The sequence below is a fragment of the Drosophila subobscura genome, chromosome A (genome assembly GCF_008121235.1).
Source record: "Drosophila subobscura isolate 14011-0131.10 chromosome A, UCBerk_Dsub_1.0, whole genome shotgun sequence".
NCBI lineage: Eukaryota > Metazoa > Arthropoda > Insecta > Diptera > Drosophilidae > Drosophila > Drosophila subobscura.
Genome location: NC_048530.1, coordinates 6,142,611 through 6,157,067, shown reverse-complemented (window position 1 = coordinate 6,157,067; position 14,457 = coordinate 6,142,611). Strand labels below are relative to the sequence as shown.

At 51.3% G+C, this 14,457-nt stretch overlaps 2 protein-coding genes across 4 annotated transcripts; both read right to left on the bottom strand.

Annotated features, from left to right (window-relative positions):
- Positions 1-10,721: 10,721 nt before the first annotated feature.
- Positions 10,722-12,744, bottom strand: LOC117903156. Of its 3 annotated transcripts, none has more exons than XM_034814996.1 (2): positions 11,127-12,744; positions 10,722-11,067 (listed from the first exon to the last, which is right to left on the bottom strand). In XM_034814996.1, the coding sequence occupies exon 1, from the start codon at positions 12,595-12,597 to the stop codon at positions 11,167-11,169; it is 1,431 nt and encodes a 476-aa protein (XP_034670887.1). In that variant the 5' UTR covers positions 12,598-12,744; the 3' UTR covers positions 10,722-11,067; positions 11,127-11,166. The 3 variants fall into 3 exon arrangements, with proteins under 3 accessions (XP_034670887.1, XP_034670886.1, XP_034670885.1); XM_034814995.1 differs by having other exon boundaries at positions 10,722-11,081; positions 11,131-12,744; XM_034814994.1 differs by having other exon boundaries at positions 11,131-12,744.
- Positions 12,745-12,824: 80 nt separating this feature from the next.
- On the bottom strand, positions 12,825-13,802 carry LOC117894427 (Krueppel-like factor 15). Its single transcript, XM_034801489.1, has one exon. It carries the CDS (start codon positions 13,760-13,762, stop codon positions 12,839-12,841), a length of 924 nt encoding a protein of 307 aa, XP_034657380.1. The 5' UTR covers positions 13,763-13,802; the 3' UTR covers positions 12,825-12,838.
- Between the last annotated feature and the right edge of the window lie 655 nt (positions 13,803-14,457).

Here is a 14,457-nt window from a genome sequence, read left to right as displayed (position 1 = left end):
CACAGATAATACGCGGATGCAGGCTGTATCTATATATCTACATACATACATATCCGTGTGTCTGTGCATCTGTGTGTGTCTGCATCTCTCTCTGGCTGTGTGTGTTTCGTTTTTGCGGTTGACTTCGCGGTTGCAGCAGGAGAGGTGTCCTCAAAAATGTGTTGGTTCTTTTTTTTTACCATTGCCAGTTGTCGTCTGCTCGTTATCCGCGTGTTTTCTCTTCCTCCCTTGTTCTCTCTTTCTATTTCCCTTTCTAGTTTTCATTTCAATTAAGTTGTAGCTTCGTTTTTTTGTCTCGTTGTTTTGCTGGTGGACTTTGTTGCTTTTTGTCAATTTTAAATTACATTTTAACAAGTTTTTGTTAACAGCGCATTTTTAATTAAACTTTGATGCCCGATTCGATTGGCAGTCTGTCTGTCTGTCTGCCTGCCTGCCTCTCTCTCTCTCTCTCTCTCTCTCTCTTGTGGCAGCGGCCATGTTGGTTTTTTAGGCCGCCATATTGAACAGTGACAGCGCCATCTAGCGAGCAATTAATGTGATTTACGATCGCACTTCATTTTGAAAATAAAACTTCCGCCCGAACCCACGGACGTTGCGTGTTTCGAAATTTCAAGAATTTCCAACACCCACGAGGACCCAATGTGGAGCCTCGGGGCCTCCCCCTCACCCCCCCACGGTGTACACTTACACACATGCAGGCTGCGTCTCTGGGTGTGTAAACATGCGATTAATAATGAAGCAAATAAAAATAAAGAATGCACAAAATGAAATTCAAAGGCAAAAAACAGAGAAAAAAGAACCAGAAACAAAGCGAACGAGCAGCAGCAGCGGAAAAAGCAACGCTGAAACAAAGCAAAGCTCAGCAAAGCGGGGAAAAGAGCGGCACGGAGGGGGGAGCGGGCAGACAGGGAAGGGTTGATGAGGCCATGGATCCGGGGGCCGAGACATTAAATACCCTGGCGAGCAATCAATCAAACTAATTGTGGGAACCAACTGAAGGTTCACTCTTGTAGCGCGAATCTACGCCATGCCTTTGCCAGACTTCTCTCAGAAGTTTCCTGTAAGAAAAGGCATCTTCAATTGGATGTCGTGATCCAATCTTAAAGTTCTAAAATCAATTTCCTACGAGTTCCATAGCCTTAAGTCCGACTCCTGCAACCTGTTCGAGCCTGCAGTCGAAGGATCCCCGCGGCAAGAGTATCAAGCAGGATTCTACATACAGCTATGCAGTATGGGGAGGGCTATGAAAAATCCTTCCGTGACATGGGCAGAGGCGCTGAACAGCCTAGAAGGCAGCTGAGGGGAAATTAAATATGCGTCTCATGTAGACGCTTTTTTCCGCACCCCCCACGCCCCCGCTTGCTCTTATATTTTGTTGTTTCTCCTTCCTCCCTGGCTGCTATCCGAGTGGTATTTATTTATTTTATGTGCGCGGCTGTGCGTGCATTTGCCGGACTGCGGAGTGGCTGCGGGTCGGCGATTGGCGGCGTGGCAGTGTGGCAGCAAGAAATTAAAAAGAAAAAGAGTTGAAAGAACGAATTAAATGCGTATTGCATATATTTGTGGGTCGCTTAAGGATACCCATAACCCCTCACCACCTATCCCCCGAGGTAGCATTGCGGACCTTGCACGAATTTTGGCATGAGGTGGCTTGAAGGCTCATAACTCGGCGGTCGCTAAGCGGATCGCGATGTGCAGCGATGGAGTGGAAATTTCATAAAAAATTAGACCAAAAACAAGCTCCTGCCCCAGGCAATCAAACATTGTTTATTGGCGCGGCATTCGGAAGAGAGAAAACATTATAGAGGCAATACTTGGCGAGTGTCCTCGAGTCGACGAATGAAGCGATCCACTGTCTGAGTCATCTGTTGCAGCTCCACCTGTTCCAGCTGCTGTCCATCGCGGGGTGTTTCCAACACAAGTTTCATTTCAATCAGCAGCAGACTCATGTGTAGACTCAGACGATTTATGCGGCGAAAGCGCTGGCACAACGCGCGCTCCTTCCACGCCGAGTGGCAGTAGATCGCCAGCATCAGGACCAGGCACAGAACGTACACCAGACACAGCCAAAACATTGTGCAGATGAATTTACTAAATATACGTTTAGTTTGTACTAAAACAACACTGTCCTGACAGCAGACTCAGTGGGTAACGCTGATGCGAGACTGTTTCTCGGTCAAAATATATTTTGATATTCCCAAAATCTATTCCCAGGCAAAGTTTTCAATGTGTAAAACAAGTCACTACCCGAGGACACATTTGAAAGGATGTATTTGGTAAGTCTTTGGTTTATATTTACCCCCGCCTTTGGTGTGAAAATTAATCAGCTTTGAGCATCGCCTTCGTGTTCAACCACAACCTTACAAAAGGTAAAGCGATAACAAGGCAATACCCACTCTAATTTATAAGTAAATGCATCCATACATACATATGTACATACAATTTGTGTATCGTGGCATTGGGAGAACAAGTTTCGAAGGAAAATCAGCAACAAATTGGAGAACGAAAATGAATGTAAAAATAATAAAAATAAAAATACAAATAAAATGAAAATGAAAACGCCAAGAAAGAAAACAAATAACAACAAAAAAAAGGCAAAATACCCAAATGGAGGAAAAGAAAAAGAGCGCAAACTTGTTAGTGTGTGTGTGTGTGTGGGGGAGAGTGGGGGTTAATGAGGGAGCAAATGGCAGTGCGAGGCAGGTGCGTGTGTGGCGGGGGATGGGAGTGGCTCGGAGGTGGCAGCACTCAGGTGTGAAATTTTATTGAGTCGAAATACGAAATATATGCAAATTGCGAAATAATTTAATGGCGCGTTTAATTGGGTTTTTAGCGATGAAGAAAAGAAACGAAGAACTCCGCGTCCTTGCACCACCGCCCCAATCCCTCCCCCAACTCGAAACTCCTTGCAAGGAATTGGTCTTCAAGAAGGATTGTTTTGTGGCTGATTGGAAAAGTTTTTTTGGCTCCGTCTTCGAGCGAATTTGGGGCGGGGAGCGGGGCGAATCAATTGAAAGTGAGCGCTAATAAGAATTTGATGTGCGGTAAATGGGATGTGGAGGGGCATGAGGCATGGAGCGGTTAAGTAGGTGCGTCGAGAATAACTGTGATTTCGTGGCAAAGCGGCAATCAAAGTTTTATCATTATCATTTCTACGTGAAAATCGCCAGAAATTGTGCCCTCAAGGAAGGCACCAAAAAAAAAAGGAGAAAAGAACCGAAATTGCACACGCAAAAATATTCCCAAGGAGAGAGAGATGAGAGAATGCAGAGAGGGGCAGGAGCATAACTGAGGAAGCTGAGATTAATTTCAAATTTCCTTTGAGTGTGATGTGCCGTGTGCCCTGCCCCTGCCCCTGCCCCTGCCCTTCCCCGCCTTCTGCCGTGCTATTTCCTGTGTAGTCTCTCACAACATTTGTGCATTTTAATTGAAATTGTGAGGCGGTGGCGAGGTCGAGGGCGAGGGCGAAGGCGAGGTGGCAAACTTTCATTTCGTTTTCATTAACTTGAAAGGAGATACACGCACACGCACACTCCTCACACGCATCCTCTCTCAATACCACACAGCCAGGACGAATGCAGAGCCAAAGCCGTTGCCATATTCATAAGCCAAGAACTCCCAAATACCGCAAAAAGCACAAAGTTGAGGCCTTTAAAACTCGTTGATGTGCTGGGAGGGGAGGCAGTGGAGCAGGTGACAAACTCATCAGCGACTGCCAGCAGGACATTGCTGAGGAATGAGGGGGAGATTTGAGACAGGCCATACATGTTGCTACAGCCAAAGATATCTGCCCGTCAAAGTACTCGTATCTGTACTGGGAGTACTCATTGGGATGGAGGGATGGTGGGATGGCTGGAGGAACTGTGTGGCTGAGACATATCGTCGCCCTCAGCTGTTCAGCTGTGGCTCTCCGTCAATCGCCATCCTCTGCTGCCTGGCCAACAACTGGTCCTGAAAGCCGAAGATGGGGGGCTGTTCGGGCTGCTTCCCTCTGGCGGTGGATTCCATTCTCATCCTTCTTCTTTTCTTTTATGATGCGCGCAGCTCGGCCATTATAAATTATTATTCATGAGCGGATGCGGATATTGAAAAGTTTCATTTTGCCGCTGCTCCACCATCGCTGTCGCTGTCGCTGTCGCTGTCCCTGCTGCTGTCTCTATCTTTATTTCAATTTTTGCGCCTCATCGTTTGTTGTCGTTGTCATCATTGCGTTGGGTTTGCGTTGCGTTGTGCTGCTCCTTGTGTCGCACTTCTTCTACTTCGTGGTCTTCTCCATTTCGCTTTCTCTGTGGTGGCTGCTGCTGCTGCTGCTGCTGCTTTCTCCTGTCTCCTGTCTCCTTTCTACATTATTGTTTCGTTGTTGTGTTTGGCACACAGCGCGTGTTGTTTGGAAATTAGATTTGTGCACGTTTCTTGTTCTGTATTTCCGTTTATCGGCATCCAACTCCGGCGCCTCGTGGTTCTCTCTGGCCACCTTGTTGTGTGTACCCTTGCCAACGGGGATATTATAGATTTGGTAAGATGTTTGGTAACGGCAACGCACAGCATAACTTTTCCAATTTGTAGGATTTTCTCTCCAATATCAAAGTCAAAAAGAAACTCTTCCGTGCCGCCTCGACACTAAGTCCTTCAGTTGGGGCATTTGATAGATATCCCTTTTTTTCCAGAGTGGGCAGGCGGGCATCCTCCCCAGCAACCGACAGATCACAGCGTTGGTTCTTCAAACTAGTTTTACTTCGAACTTCCCAACGTTGAGTGCAGAATGACTTCACTCCGGGAAATTGTTCTGCATTTTCATTTAATTCCGCAAGGGTATATCATTTTTGGCGTGGATTTCGTGTTTATTTTTTGTTGGTTGTTTTCTTTGGCAGTTCCTTTCTTAGTTGCTGCTTTGTTTCCTCTCCTTCTTAGCTTCCCCCCGCCCACTGTTGAATGCACCAAAAAAAACGAAAAGGCGAAAAGGCGAAAAAGAAAAGGAAAAAGAAAAGATTTGTTGTTCGTGAGTCTTTGATTCCGTTTTGCCCGCTTGGAGCTTTGCAGGCTTCGGAGGTGTGGGGTGGAGTGGGGTGCCGAGTGGAGAGGAATTGGCCGATTGGGCGATTGGTTGCTGGAGGTTGCTTGCTGGGCAGTTATGATCCAATATTCGTGGTTGTAATTGAATTAGATGAGAGGCAAATAACAATGGCCGTGCCTTGCTGCCAGTCACATTTAAATTGGCTGCTGACAAAAATTGGAAGTGCGCCAGCGAGGGAGCCAGAAAGGGGAACAGGAGAGGAGAGTCTCCAGCCATTCCAGTCTTAGCAGAAGTGACAAACAAATGAGAGTGAAATTAAATGCAACCCCAATAAAACTGCACAGTCGCATGATATTCATTCTTTTACTGCAAGTCTGGCAGCGGACTATTGTGGGGAGCTGTGTATTGAAGTTGCTCAATAGACTATGACAGGCTATGGCAGCTTTAAGCTAAAGCCTGCCTCTATGCTCTTTTATTTATCCTTTATCCTGTCTCCGTGTATGCCACAATGAGAAGCCTCAGGGCATGCGGCAGAGCCGCTTACCAGAGTACGTCTTATGTTCCTCTCTGTCTCCTGCATCCCCCAATGCATCAATCCTTTTGGCCAGCTGCCGCTGCCGCTGCCGCTCCCGCTCCCCACATCGCATTCATATCCAGGACATATCCCATATTCCTTTCATGCTATGCCATATCACATTGTACGTGGCTGGGTGGGGGTACAGGATCCCCTTTTTCATGCTTGTTGTTCGCCTTTTTCAGCTTGCATTTCAATTTCAGTTTTGACTCAGGCTTAGCGTCAAGTTATTGTCATAGACCTGAATACATGGCCATATGTACATATGTATATGCAGACAGACATAACGGCAGATGGAGAGCGGGAGAGTGAGAGAATGGGGAGATCCAAGCTGCTGTTTCTGCTCCAGCCTCGTCCCATGGGTGCTCTGGTTCCTGGATCTCTCTCTTTATTCAGGCGGCCCATCGGCTGAGCCACTGTCCCCTGTCCCCTGCCCCCACTCCCTGTTCACACACACATTCTACTTACACACAGAACGCATCCGCCGTATCTCTGTCTATTATCTGTATCCGCATCCGCATTTGGATTTGGATTCGGATTCGCAACTAGCAGGCCCAGGCCCAGGCCCAGGCACATGCACAGGCCTTCCTTCCTTCCTATCTTCCTTCCTTCGTCTTTCCTTGATTTCACTCTCTCGCCCTCGCCCTCGCCCCCGCTCTCGCTCTCCGGATTGGATGTCTGCTTTAAAATTGATATTCCATTGACGTTTTGGCGGCGGCCCACTCCCCGCTCACCGCTCTCCCGATCTCCCGCTCAGCAGCGACGCTCCGAGCGAGGCAGAGACTCAAGTTATTTATGAGCTCGTTTACAACTTTCCGCTGCCGCTGCCGCTGCCGCTTTCGCTGCCTCCGCCGATTCCGTTCGTTTTGGTTTGCTTTTGTTCTGCCGCTCTCTTCTCTTCTCTGCTCTCCCACTGCTGTTCGTCGCTCGCGTTCCGTTGTTGTTTGCTTGTTGCTGGAAACCACATTGATTGAAACAAACTTTCGCTTTGCGTAGCCAGCACCATCTAACGGGTTCTCTCTCTCGCTCTCTATCGGCGGTGGGCAGCTCATCTCTCTTTCTATCAGCGAGTGAGTGTCTGTCTATCTGTCCATCTGTCTATCTGTCGTTCCGCAGTTTGATTAGCGTCATTGAGTGACGTGAGAACTTTTTAATCAAACTTCTGGATGCCAGGACAGGCCCCGCAGCAATTAAGATATTTTCAGCGACGACTTAGCCAAGCACTCCGCTCTGCACTCGGTCTGCTCTGCTCACTCTCTGGAGAGACAACTTTGACTGTTGGAGCCACACTTCTCGACCTGATCTAATTTAAATGAGAAACGTTGCACCGCCACTCAATCTCCACTTCCATATTCACCATGGGGCAGGCATCAAATATCATGCACAAGACGCAGAATGGACTTTTTGACTTTTTTCTGTGCATATTTTATGTATGTATACCCTGGAAAACCCGTTGCTCTCGCTTGCAAATGGCAAAAAGTACCACACAAAAGGCGAGCTGCAAAATTGAAATATTTTGATGTGGCCTGCGAGAGAGAAGGGGGGAGAACCACCCACTCGAAATGCCACACTACAGAGAGACCCCAAAGCACACGCACACATTCGTGTTGAATTATAATAAACCAGAAATGAGGCTCCACAAATACCGGAAATCGCTAGTCGGACAGGACCCGAAATCGTAGCCGGACTCTGGGACTCACACTCGGACCCGTACACGGGACGGGGCGGGACGGGACGGAACGGGACTCAGACCCAGGGCACGTAAAATATACGAGCTCACGTACGGATCTGGGATCCACCGACTGAGAGGTGGATATGGCCGAAAAGGGTGGCCCGGGCATGGGCTGGGATTGGGTTGCGTTGCCCTGCCCTGCCCTGCCCAAACTTGTATTAATATCCATTAGATTTATGTTTTGGCAAATGTAACCACAGAAATTACGCTTTAAAGTCGGACCCAAACCTCTCCCCAAATGAGCTGCAATTTTTCGTCGATATCGAAATGGCCACACAGAGGCAGCAGAGACAGCAGTGGGAGAGGGAGAGGGATACCCGTACATTAGATATGGCCAGCAGAAAGGCAACCGGAGCAGTGGGTGGCGTAGGCGGAGGGGCCAAATGTGGCAGAGAGTTGTTTTAATAGCTAGGGTCGGCCTCATAATTAAACTCCCCGGGTAGCACACCTCCCTTTCGCCGCTCTCCCTGTCTCCCTGTCACCCTGCCTCCCTGTCTCTCCCGCTCTCTGGGGCGCTGCCATTCCATTCCATTCCCGTTCATTCCCGTTCATTCCGTGTGTCTTGTGGGGTATGCGGGTGGGGGGAAGATGTCTGGGCACGACACGTACTCCGACCATACATAACATGGACAACCATTTGGCTGCTGGGCTCCTCCGTTCGTTGGCCAAAACTTATGGATGGCGCACGGACCTTAACACTTTGGTGCCACATTAAGGCTGCAAATTGTTAAACGTGGCACAAGGCATTGTCCCACTCTGTCCCACTGTCCACCTTCCTCCCCCCTCCGACACCTGAGCACTGCTTAAATGGGCGTGGCGTGGCGTGGCGTGGCGTGGGGTCCCAGGACTTATTACCCAAGTTCATTAGCATTTCGAGACCAAGAGCCTTGGGCCAAGGTTGACTCTGGTAGGTGGCGCATCGAATGTCAGGCAATTGACACTTGACACGGAGCCGCTGACATGGGACCTGGACATGGGACATTGACTGCCTGAAGAGGGTGTAGCGGGTGCTCCTGTACAATGAACTCCACTTAAAGCGCTCACTTCCTGGATATTTCATGATACTCCATCCCTGCTCGTCTCCTTTCTTCTCTTCCATCATCGTTGGATCCTCATCTTCTGTTGTTCAACTGCGTTGTCCCCTTTCCCACACCCACACCCACACCCACACCCCACCGAAGACTTCTCATGGCCTACTCCTCCCTCTCACCGTCTGACTGGAGAACTTTCAGTTAAATTCCCCCGCTTAAAGCAAATTTTCCAAGCGCTCTCCTGGCAACTTTTGCACAAGTTTTCCGCATTTTCATGGCAGTCAATTTGCTAAATCAAGAATGCGACAGCAGCACAAAGGGCAGCACGGAATGAAAGGAGGCGAAAGGAGTCGACGGTGCGGGGCGGAGCGGAGCGGTAAAGATAGGAAAATAAATATGCCAGCTTTCAGAGGGAATCGGAACTCGATCCCTCATCGCTGCCCGTCTGCCACGACTGCCTTCCGTTTCCCCTTCCTATCCCATTTTCCTTCGCATTTTCCCCTATTTTTTTTATGTATTTCACTTATTGATGAGTGGAAATGCTGTTGACATTATTTGTGTGGTCGCCGCCAGTCGGTCGCCCAATGCAATGCAAATTTGTTGACACAAACTCGGGCCACAGCCAGCAGCCAGCAGCCAGAGGGAGCAAAGAGCAGACCAAAGACGAGCAGCAGAGAGACCACCGAGCGACCGACCGACCGACCGACCGGACCAGTTACCAGAGACCTGCTGTTGCACATGCATATATGTACATATACATATGTATACATCCACATCTACATGCACATCTACATCTACATTTATGTATATGTAAGGCCTGAAACTTGCTCGACTCTTCCAAGCGGCAATCATTTGCCCATGAGAATCAAAGTCTCGATTCTCGTAAAAATGATTCATGATATCGCATTATTTCCGTATCATTTGTAATTTCCAGTTTCCTGCTTATTTTGCACCACCCTCCCCCGCCACACCCAGGAGGAGGGGGAAGAGGAGGAGGAACTGTTACAATTACTATCTATCTGGCATTTTATATCTTCTGTGCCACCGCCCCTCGCTCTGCCCCATGCTCATCGCAGTCGTCCTCGTCGTTGTCGTTGTCGTTCTCGTTCTCGTCGTTGTCGTTGGCTGCCTCCGCTTACCTCGAGTCTTGTACTGATTACAGCACCAAAGTCACAGTCACAGTCATAGTCAGAGATACACACACACAGAGACAAAGCAGACACACAGATACAGCTACAGAGATAGAGGCAAAGAGACAGAGAGAGAGTCAGAGTCAGAGTCAGAGTCGAAGAGCTACAGTTGCAGGCGTTGCCATCATCAAGCTTCTCAACCTCAACCTCAACCTCAAACTCTTAACCTCATCCTGCTCCTGCTTCTGCTCCTGCTCCTTGTCATTTGTGCTTTGTTCTCTCTGCCTTCTGCCTTCTGCCTTCTGCCTTCTCTCCCGCTTTTATCTGTGTCTGCCCAACACTTTTTCTTGTAGTTTTTGATGAACATTTAATTGAATTCTCTTCCTACATCGCGCTTTGTCTGCCACCCACACCACACCCACCCAAGCAGCTCGTAGAAGGCATTATCATTCCCCCTTCTAATCATCCTTGCCGTCATCCTCGCGAATATCTTGCTGAATGTACACGGAGACAGACGTGTGGGACCATATCCTCCTTAGCGTCTATCGTCTTGCCGAGACGCTTTCCCCCTTTCTGCTGGCTTTTCCAGCTTCTTTGACTGATTTTTCTGTGCATTCTATTTCTTTGTATTTGATTGTATTCTTCTGTTCGTTTTGTGTTTCAAGCGTGGCACTGGGGGGCTTCTGGCATCTAATTAAAACTCCAATCGGAATTTTGCCAGCTTTAAGCTGGCAGACACGCAGACACGCAGATACGCAGATACAACTGGTAGTCAGTGTCAGATACAATGCACCCTGGAGATCCTACTTTAACTCTCTGGAAAACCCTTTCGTCTGGGCTGCTCTGGGGCTGACCTTTAAATGTACTCGCTGGAAGTTGAATGCTCCTTCAGTGGCTCCAAGAGCACAAAGGGGACAATGAGTTAATGTGGTGCTGGGTGCTGGGTGCCGGGTGCTGGGCGCTGGGATCGATAAGCTCCACATTCCATTGGGCGCATTGAGACTCTGCACACTCGGAGTGCCTGGCTGACTGGCTGATTGGCTAATTGAACTAGTTCCAGCTCCCTGCATGAATGCAATCAGCCCGAGAGTGGCGCCCCGAACCCCCCATGGACAAAGCACCAAGCAGAAGCCGTACTGCTGGCTGCCGGCTGCACCGACAAGGACCGACCGAGTGGAGCATCCTGATGGCGCTGAGGATGCTAATATCAAATGGTAAATAGATAAAAACAACATGACTAAATGAGTGGTATTTATTTTTATGCTAATTACTTTCGAATAAGAAGCGAAGCACAGCGCAGCGCAGCTCCTTGATGCTGCTCCTGTGAGTGGTGGTGGCTGTGCCAGGGCTGGCGGGGAGTGTACTCCCCCCCGTCTCGGTTGTTGGCAGTTGGGGGCAAACGCAGGGCAGCTTCTTCTTGTGGCTGCTGCACCCTAATGACTTGAGGGTTCGGTGGCAATAATTGTTGTGCCAGTCCCTCCACCGCAGCTCCTCCTGCACTCCCACACTCCTCCGTCTGTGGTGTCGCATGGCAGTTGGAAACGACTGCCATTATGATACAAGTGCCACAGGACTCGGCACTCGTGCTGAAAGCCGTAAACTATGCAAGATGAGAGGACACCAAAGGTAAATCCCTGCACCCTACTCACGCTCCTTCGAGTGGGAGGGCCTGCCCTGATCCTCCTCTAGTCAGAGCCGAGATACCTTGCGCCAGTTTCAGACACCGTTGGCTGCTCATGGATGATCATTTGGAGGCGAATCCCCTTGCGGCGCGACTCTCCCTTCAGCGCCTGCAGGTCCATCTCGGTCAGGTGCAGCGAGTTGCTGCGTCGCGGCTTCTCCATGCCAGCCACCGTGGGTGCAGCCTCGCTGCCAGTGGCCACACGACGAATGCAGCTGCGCGACTGGGTCAGGTCGCCGTTGAAGGCCGTTATGGTGGCGTACAGGGGCCGACTGCCAGCCGCGCTCTGTGCCCAGATGAAAGTCGATCCCTGGGGCGGTGGCACTCTGCCGGACTTGAGCTCTGCCTCCTGGTCCTCGTCCTGGTCCTCGTCCTCGAATGAGTGCTTGCCCAGCACCAGCACCGGCAAGTACTCCCTGAACTCCTGCAGCGGGCTTGCATTCCTTTCGAGTGGCACCCACAGCGGGGCCTCTTCGACTCTCTTCTTGCCACAAAACAGAACCACGCCCAGGCACACAGTGCGGCAGGGCCTCAGCTGTCTGGGCTCAAAGGAAAACACACAGGCCTCCGAGTCGTGGGCATACCCCAGATCCTGTTTGCCCCGCGACAAGTGCGCCACGAGCACGTGGGCCAGCAGATTGCAGGCGGAGAATTTGTCGTTGCATCCAGCAATGGGACAGGCGATTGTCTCCTCACCCGCTGCCGCTGAAAGCTGCCCCCAAGAGGCTGAACCTGCGGATTGATCTCGAGCTGGCCTGGACCAGAAACGGAACCTGTCCCGAGGCCGACTGACTGTGGCAAAGTCTTCGTCTGCAGCCGATGTCCGAGTGCTGGAACTTGCAACCCAAATCTGTGTTTGCACGCGTGAGGTGGCAGACGGTGATGCCAGTGTGGTTGTTGAGGGATTTGCCTGCGCAGCTGGGTGCTGGGTAGTCGACGATCGGGTTGGCAATGCCCCGAACTGGTATTGAGCATTTTCTGCGCCTGCCTGCGAGGACGGGCGGCTGAAGCAAGGTTGCGGCATCTCCAGGCGCCAATTGGGGGACCACTCCGAAGTGGCTTCGAATTGTTCTTCATCCACGTCTAGGCCAGAGCCCAGGCTCGATCCAATGGCCGAGGCACGACCTGCCGAGAACATTGCCTGAGGGCGAGAAGTGCTGGGCCGCAGGCGGCTGCACGGACACGATCCTGTTGGAAATGGAAGCTGATTGCCCGAACTGCTGGCTGCCCCAACTGATGCTGGACCGAGCGGCTGCTCCTCCTCAGCCGATGTCCAAATTGCATGCTGGCTGGCGTGCGGGCGTGCCGCTGGTGGCGACTCCAGCGCTGGGCGACGCCTGTGGCACGAGCTCTCCGGACAGGAAGCTGCCGGCGTCACGTAAGGCGCCCACTTTCTGGCCGCGGAGAAAGTCTCCTTCCCGTTGCTGTTGGCCATTCTGAACGCTGCTTTTTATCGAAACTAAAAATTTAAAATCTAGCGAAAAAATGAACTGAAATTTTGGAATTTTCGATCTGTTTTTTGTTGTGCCTAAAATGTTTGCTGCTCACGAATGCTCGTCTCGAACTGAACTGAACTGACTGGCTGGGGCAGGGGCAGGGACAGGGGCTGCTAAAGCTACTTGGATGAATAATTTTGTGGTTGTGGTTCCTGGAATGTTTATTGTCTGGGAGCCGTGTCAGAGCTGATTCTTTCGCTTGCGGCCCGGACGCACCGCGTAGACATCGTCGGGCAGCAGCTTGCCGAGGCGCGTGGCAGCGAGGAGGCGCCGCTCGTGCACCTTGCGGTGCTTGGTGAGATGGTCGGAGCGGGCGAAGCACTTGGCGCAGTAGTCGCACTTGTAGGGCTTCACGCCGGAGTGGGAGCGACGGTGGCGGGCGAGCTCGTCGGAGCGGGAGAAGCGCCACGTGCACTCGGGCCAGCTGCAGGCGTAGGGCTTCTCGCCCAGATGCCGCCGCAGGTGGGCCTTGAGGTGGGCGGGCTTGGCGTACAGCTTCTCGCAGCTGCCGAAGGTGCACAGATAGCCCCGCTCGCCCGCCGCATTCTGACCGAGTTGCGGCACGCAGCCAGCATCGGTGGCAGCTGTGGCTGGCGGCGGCGGGGGGACTGCTGCCGTGGCTGCTGGTGCAACTTTCAGCCGCAAGTTGCTGTTGCTCTCCTCGAGAAAGTCCTCGCACATGTCCGTGCAGAGCGGCGTGCGCTCGGGCAGGAAGTCTATCAGCTCGGGTATCTCCACAAAGTTGTCCAGCAGCCGCTGCTCCCACTCGCTGAGCTCCGGCGGCGAGCGCGGGCCAGCGGACAGCTCCTGTTCGCTGAAGTCGAAGAACAATCCCTGCTCCTCCGCCTGCCCAATGTAATCGTAGTCGTAGTCGTAGGCGTGGTCGCAGCTGCTCTGATTGTTGTTGCTGTCCAGTGTGATGATGCCGTAGTATTCGGTGTCCACCGCTGGCACCTGCTCCTCCGCCATGGCAGCCGCACAGCCATAGTCCAAGCCATCCGCGCCGGCCGTCAGTACGAGATCGGAGGAGACTCCGAGTGCGCCGCACTCGTCGTCCAGCTCGCTGAAGAGCTGCTGAAAGGCACCCGTGGCAAAGAACTCCATGATCACAAATGAACAGAGTCCGGCAAGTGTCCAAATATTTATGGCACCGATCCAGCGATCCAGCGATCCAGCGATCCAGCGATCCGGCGATCATGCTTGACTGACGCCAAGTACTCGTCCCAGACCGTGGTCCAATCGTCGCTGATCCACTGATTTCTGGTGCTCTGTGTGTGCGTGTGCTCCTTGGGGAATAATTAGCCAGCCAGTCGGCCAGTCAGCCAGCTTCGGACTTTATCTAATTCGCTGCCGGCGTCATTAGGCTAGAGAGCAGATAGCCAGCCAGTGGATGGACCCCGGCCACCAGATGTTTGCCATTGATCGTTGTTGTTGCTGTCCAGCAACACACACATGTGTGTGCTGTGTGTGCAGTGTGTGTGTTTCTTTATTCTGTAATTTGTATATTCTGTGTGGCCAAGTGCCAAGCTGTGTCAGGCGTGGCGCGATAGCTGCGTCATTGATCCGTGGACAGCTCCGGGATAAGCCCAGCCACGGCACCTGCTTTCCCTCTCTCTCTCTCCACTCTCTCTCTCTCACACTCTCCCTCTGTCTGTCTGCATTTCCATTTGCATGCTTGAATTTTGTTTTCAGTGTTTAATTGTTTTTGTTTTGGTCTGTGGGCCGGGCCTATCAGCAAATTTGGCATTAATTAATGAGAACAACAGACAGAACTAGATATGCCCTGGGGGCTATCCCCA